Source organism: Sinohyriopsis cumingii, chromosome 8, assembly GCF_028554795.1.
Source record: "Sinohyriopsis cumingii isolate HCF-2022 chromosome 8, ASM2855479v2, whole genome shotgun sequence".
NCBI classification, from domain to species: Eukaryota; Metazoa; Mollusca; class Bivalvia; order Unionida; family Unionidae; genus Sinohyriopsis; species Sinohyriopsis cumingii.
The window spans coordinates 19931235-19959198 of NC_142968.1; the positions used below are offsets into that span (position 1 = coordinate 19931235).

The 27964-nt window shown below is 34.1% G+C and overlaps 1 protein-coding gene across 1 annotated transcript in view; it reads left to right on the forward strand.

Moving 5' to 3' along the window:
• Positions 1–27964, forward strand: part of LOC149793090 (MYCBP-associated protein-like) — a 112389-nt gene that overhangs the window by 78959 nt on the left and 5466 nt on the right. Inside the window, exons 18-19 of the mRNA XM_089968948.1 lie at positions 2798–2946; positions 23142–23431. Of these exons, the coding sequence (XP_089825074.1) occupies positions 2798–2946; positions 23142–23431 (439 nt within the window). The remainder of the gene's footprint in view (positions 1–2797; positions 2947–23141; positions 23432–27964) is intronic.

Genomic DNA, 27964 nt, shown 5'->3' on the forward strand with positions numbered 1-27964 from the left:
TGCACATCAGTGTTCAAAACTTGATCTCAAACCTGGCTAGGACAAATGTGTTTCAGTCTGTACGTGATTCATTCCCTTGTGCATGCAGCATGAAGTCATGCATTCCTGACACCACTGTAAATAACGAAGATAAAATAAGGATGCTTCTGCAAGAAAGAATCACTCCATGTCAGTTGATACTGATCTGTTTAGTGCTTGCACTGACTACAAATAAATTTACCCTGTCAATTGATACTGATCTGTTTAGTGTTTGCACTGACTACAAATAAATTTTCCCTGACAATTGATACTGATCTGTTTAGTGCTTGCACTGACTACAAATAAATTTACCCTGTGTAAGAGGATACTGATCTGTTTATTGCTAAAACAGGCCTCCAAATAAATTTACCATGTGTCTGTTGATAACTGATCTGTTTAGTGCTAGCACAGGCCTACAAATACATTTACTGTACCCATTGATAACTGATCTGTTTAGTGCTAGTACAGGCCTACAAACAAATTTACTCTGTGTCCATTGATAACTGATCTGTTTAGTGCTAAAAGAGGCCTACAAATAAATTTACCATGCCCACTGATAACTGATCTGTTTAGTGCTAAAATAGGCCTATAAATTAATTTACCCTGTGTCCATTAATAACTGATCTTTTTAGTGCTAGAACATGCCTACAGATAAATTTACCATGTCCATTGATAACTGACCTCTTTAGTGCTAGCACAGGCCTACAAATAAATTTACCCTGTGGTTTTTGATAACTGATTTGTTTAGTGCTAGCACAGGGCTTCAAATAAATTTACTCTGTGTCGGTTGATAACTGATCTGTTTAGCGCTAGCACAGGCCTACAAATAAATTTACCCTGTGTCCATTGATAACTGACCTGTTTAGCGCTAGCACAGGCCTACAAACAAATTTACCCTGTGTCCATTGATAACTGACCTGTTTAGCGCTAGCACAGGCCTACAAACAAATTTACCGTGTCCATTGATAACTGACCTGTTTAGCGCTAGCACAGGCCTACAAATAAATTTACTCTGTGTCCGTTGATAACTGACCTGTTTAGTGTTAGCACAGGCCTACTAAGAAATATAAATCCCTCTCATCCTGCATAAGCAGAGGCATTAAAGTGAAAATGATTTTCTGCAAGTTCTTTAGGAAAAAGTTCCACATCGTTACCTTCTCACCATGACGGAATGATAAATGATTGTAATGGATTGCTAATTTTACATTTTAAATAATTAGTAGTATTTGGTAATCAGGCATTTTGGGAATACCAGTAGAAGGGCTACATGTGTGGGGTTGTTATTGAGTTATACAATTTAATTAATAATAGTAAAATAATACCCTCTAATTTTTATTGTTACATGATTACATTTTCATGCCAACTTACACTGAATTTAGGATTTGATTTCTAATTTTCTAAGTTTAATGATAAACAATCACATAGATATGTTTGAAGGGCTTGGGTATTTTGTATAGAAATCAAATTACTTCACTATAAGTTTATGTCAAAGCAACTTAACCTGCAGAGTAAGTATCATTTCAAAATATGAAACAAAATAATACATGCAATTAAGAGAATACAGTTGATCTAAATTAATCAAAAGGTAATTGATTATTGAATTTAATTAATTACTCTGCCAATAGTAGGTAATTAAAATTGCATTTTAATTGATTACATTGAAAAGTTATTAATGCCAAGCATGTTTACTATTAACATGATGAGCCCTATTATAACAGTGCTCTGGAGTCATGTAAGCTCAATGTTTATCATGATGAGCCCTGTTATAACAATTCCCTGGAGTCCTGTAAGCTCAATGTTTATCATGATGAGCCCTATCATAACAATGCCCTGGAGTCCTGTAAGCTCAATGTTTATTATGATGAGCTCTGGTATAACAATGCTCTGGAGTCCTGTAAGCTCAATGTTTATCATGATGAGCTCTGTTATAACAAAGCCCTGGAGTCCTGTAAGCTCAGTGTTTATTATGATGAGCTCTGTTATAACAATGCCCTGGAGTCCTGTAAGCTCAGTGTTTATTAAACAAAGCCATGGGGACCTGTATACTCACCATTTATAATGATGAGCCCTGTTATAACACAGCCTGGGGGACCTGTATATTCATCACTAATTACTACAAACTCTGTGCAGGCTTTCTGGTGTAGATGTCTGATGTATTCTTAGTTATTGTGTCCTACTGAAATAATAAATGACAATGTACCCTTTCTGTGTATGAGAGGAGTCAGACTTTCTTCAACCTGTGCAGATTTGATGAATTTTTAAATACTTACTCAGCTGTTATTATATGTGCTTTTAGTGACTTTATACTTGTTCCCATAATCAGTGGGCTTGAATCTGTTTGGATATAAATATTCAACAAAGAGTAGTGTAAAATATCACATACCAAGCTTTACAGTTGAAGTGATTTTGGTATGCTTGGACCCTTATCTGTTTTAAGGCAATATAATTTTTTATAAAAGTTAAATATTTTAGCATTAAACAAGCAATCAGACTAAAAAACTAGTTCCACTTTGTTACCTTATTTATTTGTATTTAATGCACAACCAATAGCAAATAGAATGGACCCTGATTGACTGGCACAGTGTGCAGTATTAGATTACACATGGAAAAATAGTTCTGTAATTTGCTAATTTTTAACTTGAAGTTAAATATTTTACATGCACTCACTGAGCTGCCAAAAATTATGGAATACTACCCCAATGAGTCAGTATTGCCAACAACAAACCATAGGTTGTCTTCCTTGACTTATTCTGATTAACCCTTTTTATTCTTGCTCCAGGCAAGGGCTAATAAGAATGGCATTGGATAGGATGACAACACAAGTACTTTACATTGCTAAGACCTTCAATCAGACATTGATATGGGATGTGTGGGATGTGCATCCAGAACAAAAACTTGAGGAAACCAATACTCTTACTACCAGAAATTGTAAGTATATCAGAGAGAGAGAGGGAGAGGGAGAGTTGCAGTGGTAAACCCTATTGAAACAGATACAGAAAAACACAAGGCTGTACTAATTCAATAGCCCAATTCGAGGGACAAGTCCATTTTTCTGCCAGACAAGTGCCTGGTGACAAGAATTTAGTTGTGGGCAAATGTACATTTTCAAAATAAAGAGTACCAATTTCATTTGCAAGATTTATCCAGGTCACCCATCCAGGTTGATCAACATCTTCCTAAGATGTGGCTTCACAGCTTCTGCTGGATTTGCAGGGAGAAATTTTTTTCCATATTGGAAGCCATGCCCCTACAAATTGAGTCCCCTCCAGCCAGATTACCTAGAAGCTGTCTCGCATACCTTAGGTTACCAGAGCTTTGGGGATCGGAGATGGTATCTCCAGGGTAAGGGGTTGTACTTACCTCCACCTCTTACCTATGATTGGGTAACATATTTAAAGAAGAAAACAATTTTTCCTTGTAAAATATGTTTCTTTGAGAATATGTACTCAATCATAATACACATACACCTTCCCGGCCTTCCCGCAGTTACATCCATAGAGAGCATGCCTTTCCGCTCCAGTAGTAACTGATGTATTCTTAAGCTTTGCTGCCAAGTCTTATATGTAAGGGGAGATCAATCTGCCTGACAGCCACATAGGTCAGCAGACAACTGTTAGCTCCCTTTAGCTAAAAAGTACCGTATTTACTGTATATTATGGGACAAGTAAAAATATATGAAAATCTTGTCCCAGAAATCACGCAGATTTTTTTATTATCTAGGACATAAATTTGTGTTGAATTTGCACCCCCTCCACTGCATGGTGCAGTAAAATGGCTTAATAGATAATAAGATGAAAGAAACTAACCTTGTATTGTTGTCGTTTATTCCTCTTATTTTTGATCACGAGTATTAAAGAATAAAATATATCTACAAACTCTGTATATGTAGCATAATATGTATCGCTTATGTCAGATACCACACGACCATTGTTCATTGACGTGAACATGTACAACAAATAATGTTTGGTTGTTCTCAAAGGTTTGAATATGTTATCCAACTGAAAACTGGATCCAACAAAATCATAAATGAGAAGGAAATAATCAAACGATTTCTCGCAGATATCTGCCATGGTGTTAGGTGCACAATAACCAATACTGAATTATATCCAGGTCAACTATTTGATAGTATCTTGCAAATAAAAATCATTATTTGAAAATTCAGTGCAAATGACAGTCTTTTCAATAGCATGATTTGCAAAAAGTATTGCTAAAGCAAGTTATTGCTGTGTATTCTATTTACCCACAAACATCAATGCTCGTTTTTATCAATTATGACAAAAGATGCCAATCAAATAGAAGCCCGCGTGGTGAGTAAACACAACTGGCAGCAAGCAGTAAATTCATAGTTTGAACTTAATGACAGCTGACCTTGGAAGCCAACATTGGATACTTTTAAGCCAATTTTTTCATAAAGAAGGATATCAATACAAAGGTTATTTTATTACAAAGTAAGCCAACCTTGGAAACTGACTTTGGATCCTTTGAAGTGTGCTGATTGTCTTTTTTGTTGTTTTGAATATACAAAGTTCGCCTACATTGGGAAGCAAACTTTGGTTCCTTGTCACCAATATTAATGAGAATTTTGAAAATAAATTGAAACAGTGGAACAGTTTTTAAAGTTACACAGTAGTAGTGATAAGTGGGGTTTCTCAGCCAAAACCCTATTTTGTGTTAGGACGATAGCATGATTCTTACCCTACCAGACCCCACAGTGTTAGTCTAAACAAATACGAAAACAACTTTGTTGAGGCAACAGCATCGATTTCATTATTGATGACCTGACTCGAGGGATCTGTCATTAAATAATCATCATTATCAGACAAAATAGGGTTGTCTGAGAAACACCCACTTATCACTACAACTGCAGTTTTTATTATATTTTTGTCACACAAAATTTTACTATACCTAACATTAACACAAAATTTACTGTTATAACCAATCTAAAAAATCCACCTTGCTAAAGTTAACATTAGACATTTATATCCTCACGTAAATGTATTGATCCCATCATCAAAATTGCACAGACCAGATTTTATGATAACATCAGTTTCAATTTTATGACAATTTGATCTTATTACCGTCATCTCAACAAGAAAATCCATCATGCGCAGCTTTATAATTATCGAATCTATCACCTTACTACATTTCTTTTGACACCTTTGGCTCGTATTTTAACTTTATTGTCAGCTAATTTTAGACAGTACATTTTACTACGCAGTCTGATGAACTCTACAGAAGGAAACAAATTTGTCTCATCCTTAAATTTTCCTATTACTTTTTTATAATCATCACAGTGAAAGCCACTGTTTTTTCGATAATCTGAGATCAAATAATTCTCGATTATCATAAAACTTTTCATATATATCATTAGATTTTATCTTGTACATAAGCGAGTCAGTATCTGTAAATAACAGCTCTGCATCAGGCCACTTAACCTTAACAAAATCATAATGAAATTGGTACATCAGCATCTTTGATGTCTCAAGTACTGACATAAACTGGCTTGTTTAACTTCAAGTTTGCCTTTATTCACTGAATGGCTACTAAATTTTCATTAAATATTTTCATACTGATATTTTCCATAGTCTTGTCAAAGATGCTGTTGTTCATTAGCTTGAAAAGGCTTTTTTAAAATTCTGTTTTGGCAGCTGCTTGCCGTGCTGCATTTTTTTGTCTACATAGCCCTTCATTGATGGTGATTAAATTTCAGCATACTATGAACTTTTCTTAGAACAAGTCCATGATCAACTGTTTGCTTAAGATTTTTGTAATGCAAAAACATATCTCTGTGAAGGAGATTAGGAACTCATTTTTTTGACAACAGATTTACCCTGTGAATAATTTCTCTGCTCATTAGATAATAAACTGTAATCGATCAGCATTGTTTCTGGACAAAATGGATAATCATTTATCTTATCATAACAGGATAGTCAAGATCAACTTCAACAAAATAATTAACATCAGGATTCTCGCATCCCGCTGTTACTATTTTATTAGTTTCTTTGAAAAACTGTTTTTCACTAAGCCATCTGAAACCACCATATTGCAGAGATTCTGACATGGCATAGCCATACAGGTTATTGTTATAGTGATGATTATAAAACTTGATGGTGCCATGTTATTATAGTCAGGTAGATATTAATTATTAGCCTTAGCATATTCTTTGTTATGACGCCTATTCTGCTTTGGATCTTACGTTTTATAAAGTTGACAGTTCTAGTTTTATTTTGCTATGTTTCAGTAATGCGCCCCAGCTTAATCCGGGTGCCGAATAATACTAAGTTGGGTAGAGTCCATGGTTATCAGTGCTGACATCTCTGAAATTTTCAAATATATCTGCGAGCAACAGTACATCTATGATAAGATATAAGTCATGATAATCTCTCAAGTTTTCACAGCCAAACGTGTCCCATATTGATTTAGCATAAGCATAATTATCATCACTGACACTCAAGATTTAACTGAGAATAAAACTTATCTTTGTCAGGTAGACACGTTTCATCAGATCTGCTCCACTCATCAAGATATTCATAGGGAAAGATATCTTTTCATGTCAATGAACTTGATTTATCACTGAAATGTTCAGTCAAATTATTAAACTTACTTCAGCCATTTACTAGCTTGTCTAGCAATGCAGCCAAAAACTGCAGACTATCAATAAATCTTATCTTGCCAAGTGTTATAGACATGAACTTTTCTGTGTTTTTTGGGATGTACTTTATTTTATCATTGTTGTAACTTTTTAGGCAGTTTATTATATCCTTACTACCGAATGCTTCAACGATGACATGAGAATCATGTGCTCTGAAATTGTGAAAGACAACAGCAATGAAATCCGGTGCAATTTATTTTTAATTACATTTCTCATGTGCTGGACCACATTACTTTCCAGTTATATGACAGTGATCTTTTATACAGTTTGATCCAAGCTTACATTCACAAATATGACATATTTCTACTGTATTATATTCAGTTTTCTTGTTTTACTGTTTGCATTTTTGCGGTTTTTTTTCTCTTCTTCTTAATGAGTAACATCAGAATAAAATCAACTTCATCAATAAGGTTCTTCAGAAGCCAAACAGGATTTGCCCCATGATAAATCTTTATTGATTTTGATAACTTTTATCAGCAGCACAGACAACTTTATACGCTACTCCACAAGGAATATGCACTTGCATTTTTCTTGTCAAAGATTTATCAGGGTTATTTTCTGTTCCTAGCACTGAAAGTAAAATAGATTCTAACTATGCCTCTTATGTCTGTAATTTGTAAATTGTAATATTTTTTCATTTTCGCCAGGCATAGATATCCGCTGTACATTAGAGCAATACTTGAGATGTCGATCAGGTACCTGTTGCGACTTACAGCCATGCAAGCATTTGAATATTTCTTTTCCTTATGCTTGTTATATTGCCCTCCGAATAGCCTGTTAATATTTTTTATCCATGCATAATGATTTTATAAAACAATAAATTTACTGTCATTTGTGATGCTCGATTGCTGATATGTCTGGGATATATATTTTGTTCATCATCAACACCAAATACATTAATACCTCCTGATAACAGGAGTTTTGCTTATCAAATTTTGTAATTTAATATTCAGAAACAGGAAAGACCATCCCTCTAAAGTTTAGATTGTTAACATGACTAATATAATTTGATACCCAATAAGGATGATGTGTTGTAAATACTGCTGGTAATACAACCCATCAAAAACATTTGCTATTGTCACTGTTTCTGACATTAATACAACATTTTGAGTTTTTTATTTTAGTCGACAGCTCGACATACGGGCTACCTCACCATGGATTATATTTCATAGTGTAAAATAGTATTTCTGTTATTTCATTAAATCTCCAGCCCGATCCTGATGCTGTGTATTCATCGATTTTCTTCCATATCTTCTCAAATATATTATCTAACAATGACATTTAATCTGTTCCAGTTAAAATATGACAAGATTTTGATGTGTTATAAGGATTAGATAATTCCTTTCGTTGCTGAGCAGCAAGCTGCTTAGATGTAGGTGTCTAATCGATGAGCCTATCCTTGGCTTGTTGCTGGGTTCCCAGAGATATATTTAGCTTAGAAAGCTGAGCTTGAAACTGATCTATAATCTTTAGACCATTGTGCATGGCATGCTCAGATTAATTGTTGGCAGAAGCAGATGATAAAAAATTGTGTGAAAGAAATTTACTAGCAAACGTTTATTATCAAATCTCCAGCTGTTACTGAACCCAGCAAATGCAGTTGCAGTTTTTTAAGTTGATATCCTTTTGTCGGGAATAAACTTTTCTTCGCGATATCGGCAAGTTTCAGCATTGCTATATCTACAGTTTTATATTTCGCTTATAGTACGATATGAAAATGTACTGCTACTATTACTAGATTAACAGAATTATGGACTTAAACCAGGAGATATTCATCAGAATTACAAATGCTATGCTGGAAATATGCTTGGAGTGGTGATTAATCTTAAAACTAAAGCTTTGTTTGGGATTAGGACTCTGGCTGGTTATAGGATAAAAGTGAAATCGGAGAATGATGCTAAATATACAGAGATGTTTATCAAGGACTTGATTTATATGCTGTTTTGTGATGATATTCCAAAAGGGATGTGAGTCTATCAGGTAAATGGGGGTGTAACAGACAATAACATTGCCAACTTATCATTGCAGGACAAGTTTCAATTACATCCTGTTTATGATCTGTATGAGGCCAATGACAGAGGTATGATAAGATATATTGAAAGAAAAGTGTTTGGAAGTATGAATAATGTTGGTTACTTGAACTTGATGATCTGTGGAACTAATAATAATCAAGTTTGTTACAAATATCACAGATTTATCTACGAAGTGTTTCATGTTTTTATTTCTAGTGGCCTAGTTATCGACCACATCAATGGCATTTTAACTGATAACTGTTTATGAGAACTTGGACTAGGTGAGGTAAAGCATTTGATGGTAGCAACTTTAAAACTGCTATATCTGTTATAACAACTAACTGTTACAAGTGAAGCAATATCCTTTTTATCAATCTATGCAGCATCAAAATATTTTAATATTTGTCCAAAATCAATAAAATATGTCGCTGATGGTATCACTAAATCTGCCACATCAAAACGAACAGGACATAAGATTGTCTTTTAATATGAATCACCTGCCATCTAAAATGTTTGCAACTTCGCTGTTTGTCAAGCAGCAATTTACATATTTCTTTAGGTTCCTTTGTCAGCTTCAGGGGCCCTGAGTGGCCGAGTGGTCTAAAGCGCTCTCCGTTACGGATCACTGCCATCTCACCTCTGTCCGCGTCGGTTCGAGTCTCGGATTCGGCTAATGTGGTTATGTGAGAAAGCTTGCCAGTAGCTTCTCGTGGGTCGGTGGTTCATTTCGGGTTTTTCCGGGTTCTTCCTCCACCATTAATACTGGCCGCCATGTATGGCCTATCTTGTGCTGAAAAGTGGCGTTAAACCCTACAACAACAACAACAAATTGTCAGCTTCATCTGATATTCTCTGCTTGTCAATTTTCTGGATCATTTTTTTCTTGGTTTCGGCTTGTTTACCTATTTGCTCAACAAATTGTTGTGCAACTTTCTTCTGTCCATCTTTAACTTGACCAAGTAGTCCTTTTTCTTTCTGCTTTTCAATATCTTCAAGTGATACCACAGAAATATCTGGCTGTTTGCCAAGTACAGTTTCAGTTACTGGTCTAAATAGTCTAGCAGTTTCTTCTGCAATTTTTTTCTTGAACGCGGCCCTTGTTGCAACAAATTTCTTTAGAACTTCTATTCATTTTGCGTCCATATTTTGTTCTATTTATTTTTGTTAGACTAATTTCAGATTGTGGCCGTTAGACTAATTTTTAGATGTTTACCATTTTGAAAAAAAATTTCTATTCCATATCTGAACATACGATTTTGATCTCTCGTGCTATTTTATCAAACAAGAAAAAGTTGTCTGCCATTGCCAGTAGCGTTATGATAAAGCTCAGCAAATCTATCTTTTAATACACCCTCTGCACTGTTCTTGGGCTATATTTTGTACTTCAACATTGTCAAGTCCCGTGAATAGTATGAAACAACCTGTATTTCACCTAATAAATCGATCCACTTTATAAAATCCTTGTGCCAGATAGACTGCTTTACATTTTCTGTCGCGAGATAGTGAAAAATAAAATTTTGTCTTATCCATCTTGTCATTGCTTAGCGGAATTTCATCAAACACAACAATTTTATGCTCGTCAGAGTCTAGCTCAGCAACAGGAATGAAATCTTCAGGCTGTTTTATGATAAAAATATCACCAGCGCCAAGTCCATTTTTTTAATTTTTCATTCTATTTGCTAATCAGCTCATATTTATCATGCTGTGGATTGATCATACAGATATAAATTAGATCATAGTTGAAGAGGTTGTTAAGTAACAGATTCATAAGAAGATTAGTTTTACCTGATCCAGTTTGTCCTACATCCAGATAATGGTAGTCCGGTAGGTCATGGTTATGCTGGTGTTTTATTAATTGCTCTGTCAGAGTTGATTATGCTGATTCTATACCAGGTATCACAAAATTTTATCACGCAGTAAGAATAAGAATGAGCTATTACACAAAATGCACAAAATTTGGTACAATAATTGACAGCTTAACAGAAGATAAAACAGCAACTGCAACCACCGTGGCTGGCGCAGACTTAACAAAATACATTTAAAAAATCTGGAGATACATTTGCAGGTAACTTAAGTGTGTCGGTTCAGTGAGTCCTAGACCTTTAGATAACATATCCACCAATCAATGCAGATAACTCACAAGCCATAAGCTTTGCCCAACTTAGCATGGTCAGCAATAGTAACTTATCACTGACAGGTGGAAAGATGATAACTGGAAATATCAACTTGAGGGATGAAAAATAGTAAATCTGCAAACTGAATACCCCCCTACTAACGTAAATAACTCACAAGCGTTAAGTTTTGCACAGCTTAGCGCAGTTGATAATAACAATAACTGGTGGGACAATAGCTGGAAATATAGATATGGGTGGGAAATTAATATTTAATACTCAACTCAATGAATTACAAAGTTGACCATTAATGATTCTGTAACAAATGTCAAGTTTGTCAAAGATAACTTTGTGATAAACTCCGGTGATATGATAACAGATACATTGGATATGGGCGCTAGGAAAATTACATCGTCTTATAAAGCAATTTGCTGCATCAGATCTTACAAATAATATTTATGTTGACTCTGAAATAAATTTAGCATCAGCAAGTATTTCTGCTGCGGATGCTAATTATCTTAAAAAATCCAGAGGCACAATTACAGGTGCCATCAATATAGCTGATAACTTCCATGTATGTGCCTGTTTCTGCATTTGATCTTGCAAATAAACAGTATGTAGACTCAATTGCTGCAGCTAGTGGCATGATAAAAGAAGTTAAAAATAGTGTCGGTCATATTCTACATCTTGCTGATGCTGTTAATAATTGTTGGGGTTTTGTTGCATATGCATCAAGTTATTATTCAGAGAATAATCCAAGTTATGTGTTTGCGTTTAACAGCCCTCTGTCTGACAGGTTAGAGTGGATCACAAGCGGAAAAATTTTGGATCAAAATACAGTGTCCATAGGCTGTAGCAATATGGAAATATCAACTACGAAGTCAAATAAATGCTAATGTCTGAAGAATTTATTACTGGCAATCAGAAAGATTGAATGATAATTTTAGATTTACTAATCTGCAAGCAGTATTGAATGTTTATGTTAGTGCTTCACTACACTTTATCCTGCACCTGTATTTCTGGATTCATGTTTTCGGAGCTGAGGGTCCTTATCAGAGTCGCAAAAAAAGTTTATCATTTTATACTAAACCCTAAAATGGAAATCAAAATAGCTGATGTTTTTTGATTCACTAGACCCAGAAAGTGTGGAGGAAGCAAGAGAGGTAAATATAATTGCTCAACTGAAAAATTAACTTTAAGTTCATCAGGTTTAAATGAGAATAGTGACAACTTTTGCTAGAGTTTCAGGAACAAGAGGCCCTTAACTGAGATACACGATCAGAGACTTTGATATAATTAACAAATGCTGTCCTGTAAGTGAGCGCAAGGAGTGGCAATTAAAGGTTGAAAAGTTTTTTTTTATAAATACACTGATTGAGCTAAATAAAGATAATGTTTTGACAATCGACAGATCTAACATTGTAGAAACTAAATTTCATGGTGATAAGAAACCAGAGCAAGAGCGACTGAAAAAGATTCATGACAAGCTAGCTGAAACAAGGAAACACAAGCCTTTAAAAATTCTGTAAGCTCAAAGATACATTTGCTAAATGTTGAGTATTTCATGTGCTAGGCATGGGCGCTGCTGGAAATAGTAGATAATAGTGTTGATACTAACCTGCTAACAACATCACATCTATTTCTAATAGACTCTCACCAGCGATAAAGAAAAGTATAACGTATATCACATTAATTTTGCACTAATGCAGTATCAGATACTGAGACCAGGATTGAGTTATATGATGATGTCGAATTTTGTCAGGACGTTGATGATATTTTGACTGTAAAGCCTAGTACTGGTGAAGATTATGAAAATATATAATAGCTCTAAAAAATTGCGTTGGAAAACTATAAAAAGAAGCTGGAAAATTAATGGCATAAGCAAAATACAGAAATATCAAAGAGGTGATTGCTAAATACCTAAACCTGCCCGTCAATGACATAAATATAGAGCAAGCTGATATTCGTGGTCTTTCGAGTTTTGCAACAGCGTATGCAATTCACATTAAAAATTTTAAGCTGGGACAGTCATGTTATGTTGTTAGTTATATTGATGAAACAATATTTATTGATATCACAGAAATACCATCAAATTTTGATGCCCTATTTTCATTTTCAGATTGAAAAGTCTTAACAGATATAATGATATCTCACATGAAGTGTGTAAGTACAGAGAGTTTCTTGCCAAACCTGTCAATAACAAATTTAGTGCTCTGATCGATAAGGCTTCTGCTGAAAATACTTTTACTACATCATTTGAAATAATTAATGAAACAGTTTCATAATGACGAGAAAAGAAATAATCGACTTAAATCATATCTCATCAGGTCTGTTGGACAACGACAGGGATGAGTTCATCAAGTACTATAAATATTACCCAAAAAAATTTGATTGTGTCAGACAAGCTACGAAAAATATTACAATAAAATAGTAAGCGTGCTGAATTACATTTCAATGTTACTAACAACAACTGGAATCGCGTCATCAGGAGGATTAGGAATTCCATTACTCCTTCCAGTGTCAGGGGTAGGTGTAGCTCTATCAGCAATAAATGAAAAGAATATGAGAATAAAAATACGTCTTGTAAACTAGCAATAGCGACTTATAATAAAATTCTTAATCAGCTTCAAGCTTATCTGCATGGTGAGAAGTTTAATATGCTAGATCTAGTACAGGAACTGCATTATCAAAGATGATTGGCTTGTTGATATAACACTGAGCAGAACTGTGAAACATGAAAACGATACTCAGTAAATTTTGTGTGAAATATGAAATATGGAAAATATTACAGTGGAAGATACCACATTAAAGATGAAAAGAATTCTTTTCTGATCATGACGATTATGCTTGACAATGAAAAGTACAGCACAGCAGAAATAAGATAAAATTGTCTCCTGTTTGCAAGGAGGATTCAGATTATTTTAGTAAGCTTGCTTGGGTTACAGACTCATTTTCTGAATCTGTTGATAATCTTTACAATCCAATATCTCAAAATAAATACACAAACATCACAGTTGATGACGAACTTAACAAGTTTTATGTCGATCAATCAATAGTCTCACATGGAAATTTTATCAAGCTGCTAGAACCTGGTTCCCTTATCACCAGTAAGAATAATTTGTACTTGTTCTGTCATGGCGATGAGTCTTACTTTCTGGTAAAAGCTGAGACTTAAAAAATATCTTGACAAGTGGCTGTGTAAAAAAAATATAATAAAAATCCATTGTGAATGATTTAAATTTATACAAAGCCATCATACTGTAAAACAAATAGCAAAAGGAAGTACCTGCAGCCAGGTTGAATGACATTGGATATCTCTTAAATCTTGGGTAAATGTTTTATTAATATTTTTATTTTTACAATGTGTATGAACACCCCCCACCCCCCGGTGAATTGCTAGGTATGGAACGAAATTTTAGAGATTCAGGGGGCTGTCTAGGCTAAATTTTAGTTTTGTAAATTTGTAATCAAGCACACCCCCCTAAGTGAACCCCTGGTGCTTTAAAATGAATGCCCCTTTTGAGGTTTGGAGCTAGGCAAGTTGCACCTCGATTATTTTTTATATATACAAGTTTTCAATTGCCCATTTAAGTATATTTCGTCTTTTTTAAATGCATCGCAGGTTACCACCATTATAAAAGCATCTGTCATATTTAGTGCAACAGGTACTGATTGTTTTAGAGTGTGTGTTGTGAAATGTACAGTTATTGATTTTTTTTACAATCACCTGTAAATTCCAGCGAGTTATTAATAGCGCATTCATTTAGCAGTAAGATGTGTGACCTGCTCTGATAGGATCAAAACATTTGTGTTAGGATACAAAATGTCTGATGTTGACTTTAGCAAGGTGGATTTTGTAGATTCGTTATTACAGTAAATTTTGTGTCAATGTTAGGTATAGTAAAGTTTTGGGTAAAAAAATTATAATAAAAACTGCAGTTGTAGTGATAAGTGGGTGTTTCTCAGACAACCCTATTTTGTCTGACGACAATGATGATTCAATGACAGGTCCCTCGAGTTGGGTAATTAATAATGAAATTGACACTGTTGCCTCAACAAAGTTGTTTTCATATTTTGTTTAGACTAACATGGGGGTGTCTGGTGGAGTAAAAATCATGCTGTCTAATACAAAATAGGGTTTTGGCTGAGAAACCCCAGTTATTACTACTACTGACACAATGTAGTGCTTCATGCACAGACATTGATGACCCGGTGTCACCTAGAAGATTTGGAGACAATAAAATCATTTGATGAATTCATGAAGGCCAGAAGAGAAGATGATTTCGCTGATATCTTTAACATTGATGAAATTCCAGTGTACTTTGATCTCATTCCTGGACAGACTGTCCATTAGATGTGGGTTAAAAGTGTGAGAATTAGCATGATTGGTGCAGATTTAAAAAAAGAAAATCTGACAGTCCTTGCAGTTTCTGCTTTATCAGATATGTTGCTCACAGCATTAAAAAGCTTCAGAATAGTCATGCACTGAAAGAAGAGTTTTATCTCAAGTACAGTTTTATATTTTGTTTAAATAAAATTTCAGTTGGAGTGTATTTTCCAACACGTAAGTTTGGAATGATTTAAAAGGTGTCCCACAACTTATGACTTGAAAAAAAGATGTGTCCCAGAACATACAGTGCACAAAGAAATTACTTAAAAAGTTAATTTATGGTTTCCCAAACTACATGGTAATTGCAGTAGTATCTGGGAGGGCTGGATTTGCGAGGTAGTAGTAGTTCTCCTAAGGTATTTTGGATGGGTAAGTATTCTCACAGAAACATATTTTACTAGGAAATATTGGTTGTTCCTCAATTCACCTTTTTATATATATATATATATATATATATATATATATATATATATATATAGTTAACAAAAACGTATTACAATAAATCTTTGCTTATTGCTTGGTAATTGGCTCTGGGAACACGGTGTTAAGTATTTTCATCCCTAGTAACCTCAGACCTTGCTAATATTTTAGGGATGATTCGACTTTGGGAACCCCATCCCTAAAATAGGGATTTGTTTTTCTTTAATGAAGCAAGTATTTTGGTGACTTTTTTTAATATTTTGGGGAAGTTCTGACAGTCTTATGGTTTCTAATCTCCTATCCCTCATCATTTGTAATTATTGTTGCAATTTGTTCTCAGATATCTCTATAGAAGATTAAGAAAATAATAAGGGTTTGTGTATAGAGTGAACCAAAATTAGTTATATAATTTTGTTCTTATTTTGTAGAGAAGCTGCCTTCTTAAAAAACAGTGGTAGCAAAAGTTAAATGATGTTGTTTGTGTTCTTAGCAGAAAAAATGCTTTTTTTATAATAAGTATTTAATATGAAGCAAATGTATCTGTTTATTTACTTAACATGATATAAATTTAGGTTGCCTTAAAATAATTTTGCTTGATACTTACAGGTGCAAGTGACTGGAATAAAGGCATCATATAATCTTATGGCACTGTTTCACATTAAAATCAAAGTTCTGTTCCATTGTAAAGGATGGGAATCTTTTAGCATATTTACAAAGCAGACACATGTCAACAAAACTAGAATATATTCCACTGACCATGGAAAATGCATGAAACAGAATGTCATAAAAAGCATTATTAACTTCATTAGAAGTAAAATAGTTAAAAAGTAATTTAGCATTTCACACTAGAGCACAGGGCTTGCAGAATATATAGTAAAGTAATTTGGTTTACAAAATGCACGTGTCAATCATTGTCAATAGGTATCAACAGCTATCAAAACGGCCAGTTGAAAACAGTAGTTATAATTAAAGAACGTAACATTTCTTGATATGAAATTGGAAGAGCTACAATATCACTTGTCAACTGTTCAGCAATGCACGTATGTTGGAGAATCTGAATTCTTACAGAGTCCATGCTAAGGGGTGATTCAGGCAAAATAGTCATTTTAAGAGTCTCTCGTTGCACCTAAACAGGCCCCAAAACTATGTTCACAATGCCCTGTATTGATTTCAAAACCCCACTCTCTTGTGTTTAAGTACAATGCATTAAAAGATATAGTAATACATCACCTTTTTGTAAATTTTCCCTTCAAAGAGGAAGGTGGAAATATAAAAGAAGTCTTTTGGTGTTAATTTGATGATGACAAATTTCACTGAATTACATTTTATGGAATTGCTACTGAAAATTCACTTTTAAAACTCTGAAGCGAATTTGGACTCGATCCACTACAAAAAAATATTTATTGTATCCAATATTTCATGATATAGATGTATAAACATTTGCCTTCTGGTATGGCATTGTTTTGACTATGGACTATTTTTGAGGTTAACATTTTATGTTATACAATAAGTGTAGTGAAGCACTGTAAGAAAGTGGTTTATTTATAGAAACGTCTAATAGTATTTCATTAGCTTTTTATTCATCTGACATGCAGATATGGAAAAACAGTACTTTCAAAGACATATAAACTCTATTTTCATCAACTTCAACCTATTCTGGAAAGAGAGAAGTAATTTTTCCCAAATATTGGAGCCCAGCTTAGATTTTAATTATGATGAAATGCACTTTATAGCAATGCCATGCTGAATGGAAAGAGGTATAAGTTTTGGCCAGCAAGATTTATTACCATTTGATTGGTCTATTTTAGAATATGAATTCTTTGGCTGCCAGGTGGTCCCCAGTTAATAGAGCAGATGCATTCCTATATTTAGAAATCTAATCATTACTGGGTCAATTTTCAATAACTGTATTACAGATACTGTCCATAATCAATTTACACTGAAAGCAGATGTTTTTGTGCCAACCAAACTAATAAGTGGAAATTTAAAAGAACCCATACAAATCATTCCATTTTTTATCGCAAGATTATCACTTTTAAGGGCTTTTTGTCCAAATTTTAAACAACAACTGCCTTTGGACCTTCTTCATACCCACATTGGCATCTTAGCAGAGTAAATAAAGATTTTAATTATGTAAATTAAAAAATATTATATACAAATTTATTTGAATTTCAGTAGTTATACTTATTTTTAGTGATGCCAGTAAGTACATTGTCATATGTCTGATTCAGATGTTACAGGAGAAACAGCATCTGATTTTAAAAATGCACATTTTCTAAACCAAAATACTTTATTTTATTCCATTTAGTAATGGTCATAAGTAATTCTTAAATGAAATCAATTTCACCCAGAAAAAAACCCTGAAAAAGACCTGGAAACGTTTGATTTTAAAAGTGTCATAGACCTGAAAAACATCCTGCTTTGGATTAGCATTTTTGCTTTTAGCATTCAGTATTTGATATGTGCTAATATGGCATATTGAAATTTGACTTTCTGTATTAAAAAAAATGTCACTGGTAAAGTAAGCCTTGATATATCATGATTTAATTTTTTTATTAAAAAAACACCAAATCAGAAACCATTTGGTTTGCTTTGAGAGAAACTCGATTGAATTTTTTTATTAAAAAAAAACACCAAATCAGAAACCATTTGGTTTGCTTTGAGAGAAACTCGATCCTTTTATATATATATATATTCTCTCCTATATTGAGGCAAAATCAAGTGTTCTTTTTAGAAGTTCAGGTTATTCAATATCTGGAAGTTAACCAAAAATGATTTGCAAAAAAGTGATCAACAGGAAGAAAATATAGGTTCAGCAGGGCCTAATTAATGGGATTATATCGCATTTCTTTTGTAACTTTCTGACATAGGTGAAAATGTACTTGACCAAGATAATTATCCTGAATCTGTATACTGACATGAAACTTTTTCTGTAAGAGTACTATCGTATCAGGTGTCTGAGACCACACTTACCTATCACGTCTCCCAACCCATGAACCCCCCTTCTAGTTCTTGATTACTGTTTTCAATGGAATATTTTACATGTGCATTCACATGGAAGCTTTGCTTGTCAAGTCCATATAGGGTTCAAAAACAGTAATTAGTTTATCCCAAATCCAGTTTTCCTAGATTTCATCCTGGACTACGCCTAGCAAGTCTTTTGTCAACCATATGTTGACCATTGTTAATGCATAATATGCTGTATGATTTTTATGGTCAAGTGTCCAGCTATCTCTAAAAGCATTGCAACCATTAGGAGCTTATATAATGGCGAAAAGATTCAATTCCATTTTTTATATTGTTGTATCCAGCGATTAGATTTTTTCTTCCAGATTATCAAATCTAAGACTGAATACTATCAATTTTAGGCTGACGATGGCTTTTTTATACTGGATATATTTATTGACCAAATGGTATCAGTCATGCACTGTAGATTTTCTGTCAACACCATATGTTTTTGCTGACAGAATACTATCAATTGTAGGCCATAGATCATTTTGCCAGATGTTTTTCCAGCTGCACAGTATTTGAGAGCATTCCATATTTGATATAATTTGGTTGAGCTTAAATTCCATACAGTTTTGGACTTCTTTTGCAAGAATGAAACCCAACAGTTTTTTTTTATTTTAATAATTTGTGGTGGAAAGTCTCCTTGCTTTCTTTTGTGGTATTTTATATACAGCTGTCATATATTAGGCCAACTGTGATTAACTCACAATAATATTAGCACAATCTTGATTGTGCAGAATTTATGTGGATCATGCACCCTTTAGTGTTTATACCTATTCAATTTGGAGGGGGTCAGCTTATATGCAAATGGGTTTATACGCGAGTATATAAGGTAAGCCAAACTTTGAGTTTTCAAAATTTAGTTACCAAAAAATGTAGACCACTCTGGTGGTCTAGTGGTTAGAGCATCCGCCTCTGATGCGGGAGATTGCGGGTTTGATCCAAGCCGAGTCATACCAAAGACTTATAAAAATAGTACTAACAGCTACCTGCCTAGGCACTCAGCATTAAGAGGTTAGTGTTAGGACTGGTCGGCCTGGTGTCAGGATAATGTTACTGGGTGGGACATCATGCTACATGTCTGCAGCATGATGCCCCAGTGCTAGACATCACTATAAACTGCCACACTGCAGACATCGTAGCAATATGACTGAAAAATTGTTAAAGCTACATTAAACATCCAAATCACATACGCACACAAAATGTATTAAAATCATAACATTCTATTATTTTTAATTTTTACTATTAATGATCACGAAACTGATGGCTTCTCAGAAAACAGTAATTAATTCGTAACTGAAGCCTTAAGGGCAACGTATAAAGCAAGCATTAAACATTGATATCATTGAGTTTTATTTGAGGCCTATTTTTAGACAGGAAAGATAGCTTTGATAAGTATATACAGGTAACATTTTGGATTCAATCTTTGATTAATTTTTTAAAAAGTATGTTAATGAAATGAAACTTTTTTGTGCTAAATGGCTTTACATCCCATGGCCTCAAATAAACATAAAACATAGGTTGTTGCCTAAGAAATCATTCCAAAGTGGATGACATCCTATTATGAAGGATTCTTGTTGACAATATTTCTATGACAACTTCGTTAAAAGTGTCAATAAAAGTCAAATTAATGCACTAAAAAATAACAACAAGAAAATAAGTTATTAAATTCTGTTATTTATTGACTCTCATAACACACCATTTCATTCAGAAAACAACAATATATGCATGTTGATTTTTTTCTTCTTCAAAATAGTGTACATGCATGAATTGTAAGTTGCAAATGGTTTGTATAATTGGCCACCTTCCATTTAAGTCCATCCACATCTTCATGCCTCATGCAAGAAACTGTGATATCAGCAGTTTTCATGTATTATGATATATGATTGGAATCCAGATGATTTAAAAATTTCATAACATCAGTGCAGCACTTGGTTTTACAGTGATGTTAGTACTGTGTATATACTCTTATTTTGTTACAAACTGCTATAAAATATTTTGAAAATATTTGTTAAAAATCATGCGACTGATATTTTGTTATGTTAGTATCTCAGTGAGGAAGGTGCAGCTTAGTTGTGTCATTCATGTAAAAACCTAGAACATTACAAAATTCAAAGTGTGGCATTATGTCCTTTTAATTTTTGTTCTATATGTAACTCATAATAGGGAAAATTCAAATTGTGACTTTTTGTCCTGTTACTTTTTGTCTGTGACATTTTGACTTTTTGTCTGTCTTTCTGTCCTACAACCATTTTTCCTATGTAAAGTAATCTGGGATAAATCATCCACAATTGTACATTATGGATTCATTTTTCTTTTGATTTACTCCACACAAAAAACATAATCCAGGGCAGTCAAAGAATGGAACTGTGTTACTATTCACTGTTTCAGTTTCGCGTGTTCTTGTATCTGAAAACATAGTAGTAAATTAAAAGTCAAGATGCCAAAGGGGTTTATTTGTGTCCATACGTTGCCATCAACAATACCCAAAGGAGCTGTCCAGAAGTTTATACCACTTAAGCTGGTGATCAGACCTATTAAAATTGTATATGTTGTGATTGAAAATTTATGAAATTTTGTGATATGGTGTTCCTATTTTGGTCCAGAAGTTGACATACCTTTGCAGTGTAACATATTTTCGAGCCTTAAGAATAATGTCACTAAGTACACAGGGTCCTATGTCAGAACGGGTCATGGGGGTAATCTAAGGTATTTTTGCCACTCTGTATGATTTTTTCCTTTATTGTTTTTTTCCCCTTTTGATATAGCACCCTCTCTATCATAATATATATCATGATAGAGAGGGTCCTATGTCAGAACGGGTCATTGGGGTAATCTAAGGTATTTTTGTCACTGAGTGTATGATTTTTTCCTTTAGATTATTGGTTTTTTCCCCTTTTGATATAATAGCACCCTCTCTATCATAATATATATTATGATAGAGAGGGTCCAATGTCAGAATGGGTCATGGGGGTAATCTAAGGTATTTTTGTCATTCTGTATGATTTTTTCCTTTAGATTATTGTTTTTTTTTTCCCCCTCAACATCAAGCTTGCATCGAGTACCTGTGACTAAGTACAGACATTATGTATGCCATGTTGGTAGTGCAGCTTCTGGTTTGGATTAGGTGGCGCTCACCAGATAATATGTACTTTTGAGAGAGTGACGTATGTAAGGTGAAGTAGTTCGCATTTAAAACATGCACATTGGAGAGAACGTTTGCATACCTCTATGCTACATTAATGTAATGTGGATGATATTTCTTTTGGATATTGTACTTTTGGAAATTTTACATGATTTAAGCACACTGCTAACTAAAATGACTGCTCCCTTGTGTTAAAAAATCAGTCTGAATTAGTCTAAAGTACACTATACATAGCAGCTATTAAAATAGGGAAAATGAATTTTGCCAGACTAGACAATACCAGCTTCTGAAAGTGCAATGAATGAATTACCAAATATATAAAATGTAAAAAAAGTTATCGGCTCTTTTTTATACAATTGACCTCTGAAGTTCAGGAAGTGAAAATGACCAAGTAGAGCTAGCACTTTTTTGAAAGGTGCACATTTGAAGTAAGGCCAAGCTGTATACTCTATAACCCATAGTACACCCATCAATCATACACCAAAATAAAGGGAATTAAAGGTTCTTTGCATTATACCTAAGATATACAAGGTCTTTTTTGAATAGCCAGTATAACCAGTGAAGAAAGCCGGGGACATTCTTTTTCTTTAAATTCCTAACCCTATGCAAAATGCGAAACTGTATAGCGCCACCTTACAAGCCTGAGCAACTTATTTCTAAACACAATTTCAGGCAAGACTCATCAGATACAAATTTTTTAAAATGTCTTATCAGGATTTAAAATGCTCTGCATTTGTACTGAATTATGTATTTGACTGAGTAAGAGAATCAAATGCTGTACAAACATTTTGTCATTCTTTTACACACCTTAAAACGTGTGCTAGCATTAAGAGGTTAGTGTTAGGATTGGTCCCTAACCGATTGGTCGGTCTTGTGTCAGGAAAATGTGACTGAGTGGGACATGATGCTACATGTCTGCGGCATGATGCCCCAATGCTAGACATCACTATAAATTGTCACACTGCATATATCATAGCAATAAAACAGAAATTTTTTAGGCTAAGTTAAAAATTCAAATCACACACACACACACACACACTCTCTCTCTCTCTCTCTCTCTCTCTCTCTCTATCACACATTACTCCACAGGTTTTGTAGCAATGGTCGTTGGGCACTATACATTTCATGTCATAAGCATGTATGAATATTAAAACAGTTCTTGAAATTCTTGGCCATTAAACTTTTATATTTGTTCATGTTTGAGTGACTTAAAATGTTTTTGTGACAATCTAGCTATATATATAAATATATATATATATATATAGCTAGATTGTCACAAAAACATGTGTATCATATTTCATTGACAAGTCTTAGTTTTTGACACTGCGACAGGTGATGGCATTGGTGTATTTGGACACATTTCTATAACTACACTTTGTTACAGCTATTTCTCCCAGACCATTTGCACAAAAGAGGAATGCCAGATCTGCACCAGTGGCATCATTACCAGCAAAGCCTGCCAACAAGGGACAGAAGGTTGATACTCTTGTAAAAAACACACAGCAGCCTGAGCAACACACCTCCACCAAAAAAGATCCAAAAAGGAAAAAAGCAGAGCTTTCCTCTCAAATTGTGATACCTGTGGTGCAAGTGAGTCAGGCCAAGAAAAGCATACATGCCCTCATGCGTGGTACTCCTGAATTCAAACTGTTCCATGAGAAGATAGAAATGATGGTAAGATGGTTTGATACCAATATTTCATTTCACCCAAATTTGTAATATCTTTTTGCATATATTGTGGGAAGGTGATTTACGTCATGGCAATACTTTGAAGGTTATATGGAATCCTCATCCTACAAATGTATTTATCACTGTATATACACACTTTTAAGTCAAGTCAAACTGTAAAGATCCAGATCTGGCAGTGCATTATGGGTCGATACATTTGGCAATTAGACTATCTTATAAGTGAGTTGAAAATGACTGAATTCCCATTTAAACAGAGATATTGATCCCTTACAGCTGTAGAGTTTGTAACTGGTATATCCAGAAAAGTTCTCTATCTTTCCTATATATAAAAAAGTGCTACTGGAGAGAGCTGGATCAGATTTAATGATTTCTGTTATCTGATATGTAACACAACCTATGTTGTGGTGAGATGGATTAAAATGCTTCGACACCGGGGAATCCCTCGGAGGTTCTTTTATTCTCACTTGGAATTCCCTTTTAGTCTTGCCCACATATTTTTTAACTTAGTGCAGGGGAGTAAATAGATGACATTACATGTGGTACAGTGCCTTCTTAATTTTGATTTATATTTGAGGTGCGTAAATGTGTTTCTAAAGATTTTAGAATTATTCACTTTCTTGCAAAAACTGTAATAATTGGTCTCGCAATTTGATACTTTGTTTGCAAATGTTTTTCCACACTCTTGGAGGTAGTCATCTATCTTTTTTAATTTCACAAAGTTATAAAGAATTGTTTTTTTGTTTCTTTATTAAGTGGAATTGATAGGATGGTAGTAGCAGACGCTGAGTATTTTGTAACTGGTTCTTCCAGTTTTCGTTTTTTGTTTGGATCTTATTTCTACTGACAACTATATGTGCAGAAAAGCTGTGTAAGAGTACTGATCCACTCGTATATAGACTAGAAGAGCTGGGTAAGAGTACTGATCCACTCTCATATTGACTAGAAGAGCTGGGTAAGAGTACTGATCCACTCGTATAGACTAGAAGAGCTGGGTAAGAGTACTGATCCACTCATATAAACTAGAAGAGCTGGGTAAGAGTACTGATCCACTCTCATATAGACTAGAAGAGCTGGGTAAGAGTACTGATCCACTCTCATATAGACTAGAAGAGCTGGGTAAGAGTACTGATCCACTCTCATATAGACTAGAAGAGCTGAGTAAGAGTACTGATCCACTCTTATATAGACTCATTGGGCTCTCATTGATTTTGGGATCTGTTACATTATATTCCTGCAGAGGGTCGCCTTCACTTTTGAATGAATATAAACTTAAGGAAGATGATGACTGATTGGATGTGGAGGCATTCCATCCGGTCTGCTAGGGTGTTCTAGTCACCCCCAGTCCCTGACCGGTGTCGTTACTATTGTAACTCGTCAGAGGGAATAATTCCGTTTGATTCATATGTTCTACTGCTCCCCAGCTTTGGAATACATCATAATCTATGATGCAATCTCTCTGCTACACAACCGTTACATAGCAAAATATATTACCAATATTTAACTATGAAGCAAAATTGAAACATCTCCAATCTTTAGTGTGACATATCAAGATTACACACATTGGTATTAGAGGACCTTGCAGTGTTTGGAGAAAAATCTTCAAAAGAAAAGAAGATCGTTTTAACCACTAGAGGAAAAACTGCAGTGCCCTATGTCTACGAACTCTACTAAAATAAAAGAGGAAACATCTGGAAGAACTGGAATAACCGATGAACATCGCTTACCAATACTAACTGGAGCTTTTATACCACAGGAGTTTTTAAAGATATTTCGCAAGATGAGTTTGTTACTGAGTATCTATGGAGCCAAACATTTGATTGGATTATACCACCAAATGAACAAACCCAATCAGCTCATGCAAGATTATTGAGTCAGATTTTTCTAGAAAACAGTTCTTCAAAATGGGTTGTTAATGAAAACCTCCTGACCACAACAATTGTTTGGAGTTCACACCAACATATTGCAAATTTCTGTATGTATCCAAAACCCGGCTACATGTTAATGGTTTATTTCAGAACCTGGATGCTACAACAATAAATCGTGACAACAACGGTCACATGACCTTACCAGTAGCAATACCAGCTCCACTGGCATCACTAGAGACACTGGCGACAAAGAGGTAAAAAGAAAGAGAAAGGATCATTTGAATATATGAATCAACCCAAATTAGTCCCTCTTATGAAGTACAATAGTAATAAAACCGGTCAGGGACAGAAGGTGACTAGAACACCCTAGCAGTTGGGCGGAACACCTCCACATCCAATCAGTCATCACCTTCCTTAAATGTGTATCTTATAAGTGAGTATATATGGTAAACAGAAACTATTTAATGAACATTAATGGAAATTAAGATCGGTTTATCTGCTATTTATCACTCATGTTTAACTCACTTTGTTGTAGTGAGCTTGTGGTATTACCCAGTTGCATGGTACTTGTGGTACTGCCCAGTTTCATGGCACTTGTGGTACTGCCCCATTTGCATGGTACTTGTGGTACTACCCAGTTGCATAGTACTTGTGGTCCTGCCCAGTTGCATGGTACTTGTGGTACTTTGTAACCCAGTTGCATGGTACTTGTGGTACTACCATAATGCATGGTACTTGTGGTACTGCCCCAGTTGCATTGGTATTAAGTCCTTTCAAGGTTTTTCAAATACTGCTAATCTACCACTACTATAAATAAGAAAAAAGTCCAAAAAAAAGAACATTGCAAAATCTGCTTAAATTTAAGAAAAAGCATCTTAGCATAAAGGCCATATAGACTGGTACCATATGACGCCAATCCACCAGCAGGTATGACAGGCATTAAAATAAACAAAAACATTTAAATAACTATTAAAAAACCACAAAACAAAATTACCAAGTATGACAGAAAGCATCTTGACATATCCAATTTCATGGTGCTGATCAGCCAGCAAATATGGTCACCATTTCTAAAAAAAGGAAAACTTAAATAACATCTTCTCAAAAGCTGTTCACATTGATGCCAACTATTTTCAGATTTTGCAGAATTCTGCATTCCAAATTATATTGATGAACATGTAGAGAATCAAAATCTTATGGAAACAAATGTAAACAAGATTTTCTTATGTCTGTACAAGAAGGAGAAGAGTACTGATACATAGATTACATTTTCTCACTCTCAAAAAGCAAATGTATTATATATCTAAATGTAAAATACAGACTTATTCGCAAAGTCATTTTCATTCTTTTTTCATTTTTATATTTTCACCTGTGAAAATGTAAGATTTCCTAACACGTCATGTGACACTTGATTTTGTGTGCCTACAAAAGTTGGACCTGCAGCAACAGAAATGACTATTTTGTGAGCTATAGCAAATAAATAGAAATTGTCTTACATTTCATACAGTGAAATTAATCTTTGATAAAGAAATTGTATTAGACATCATTCACATCTCCATGAAGTTATTTCTTCTTACTTTCTTGACAACAATAACAAGCCCATTGTGATGAATTGCTAAATTGGGCTTTTATTGTCAGATAGGGTCAAATAGTTTACAAATTAACAAAACTGTAATTTATTGTGACAGATTTTGTCGAACATATCCTACCGCTTTCTTTAGTCACATGTATTATATGATCAAGTAATAAATATATCATACAACTTATTAAAATATCATGTTTTTGGTTCCACATGATGAAATGTATAATGTAGGAAAAGCAAATATCCTCTATGTACTGAACAAAAAGCTTAAGATTGTTATTGGGTGACATTTTTTTATCAGATACAAAGAAGAAAGAAAGATACAAATAACTCATGTGGAAAATAAATGTGTATGGTTGATGTTTGAGCCAAAATTGTTGAAGGAATTGAGGGAATGAATACATCATTTATTTTCATTTTACCTAACATTTTACTGTTTACAGGTATCTATAGGTTCATTGGAAGATGCAGTATTGTGTGTGTATGTATGTATGTGTATATATGTGTGTGTGTGTGTGTGTATATATATATATATATATATATATATATATATATATATATATATATATATATATATATATATATATATATACGTACATACATGTATGTATATGTATATACACACATATATATATACATACATGTATATATATATATATATACATACATGTATAAATATATATATATATGTGTGTGTGTGTGTGTGTGTGTGTGTGTGTGTGTGTGATCCCACTATAACACAAATTTGGATATAACATGGTCATGGAATGGCGTGGCTCCTGAAATGCAATATTTATTGTAACTGCCCTAACTTAATGAGCCAAAAGACGTAACAAGTTTGATCTTTGGTTAATTCTCCATATGCAGAATGAATAACTAATCTAATTCAAATATCCACCAGCTTGGCTCTTTAAAAGTAACACTTCAAAGTTCTCATGTAGACCAAGTTAAAGGCTCCAGACTAGAAAGAGGTTTCACTACAGAAGATTGATATTCCATGAGCAGGAGCCTGTTCTAGACAATGAGTAATACTGAGCCATCGACTGCTCTGGTGTCCTAAGTGGTTAGATCATG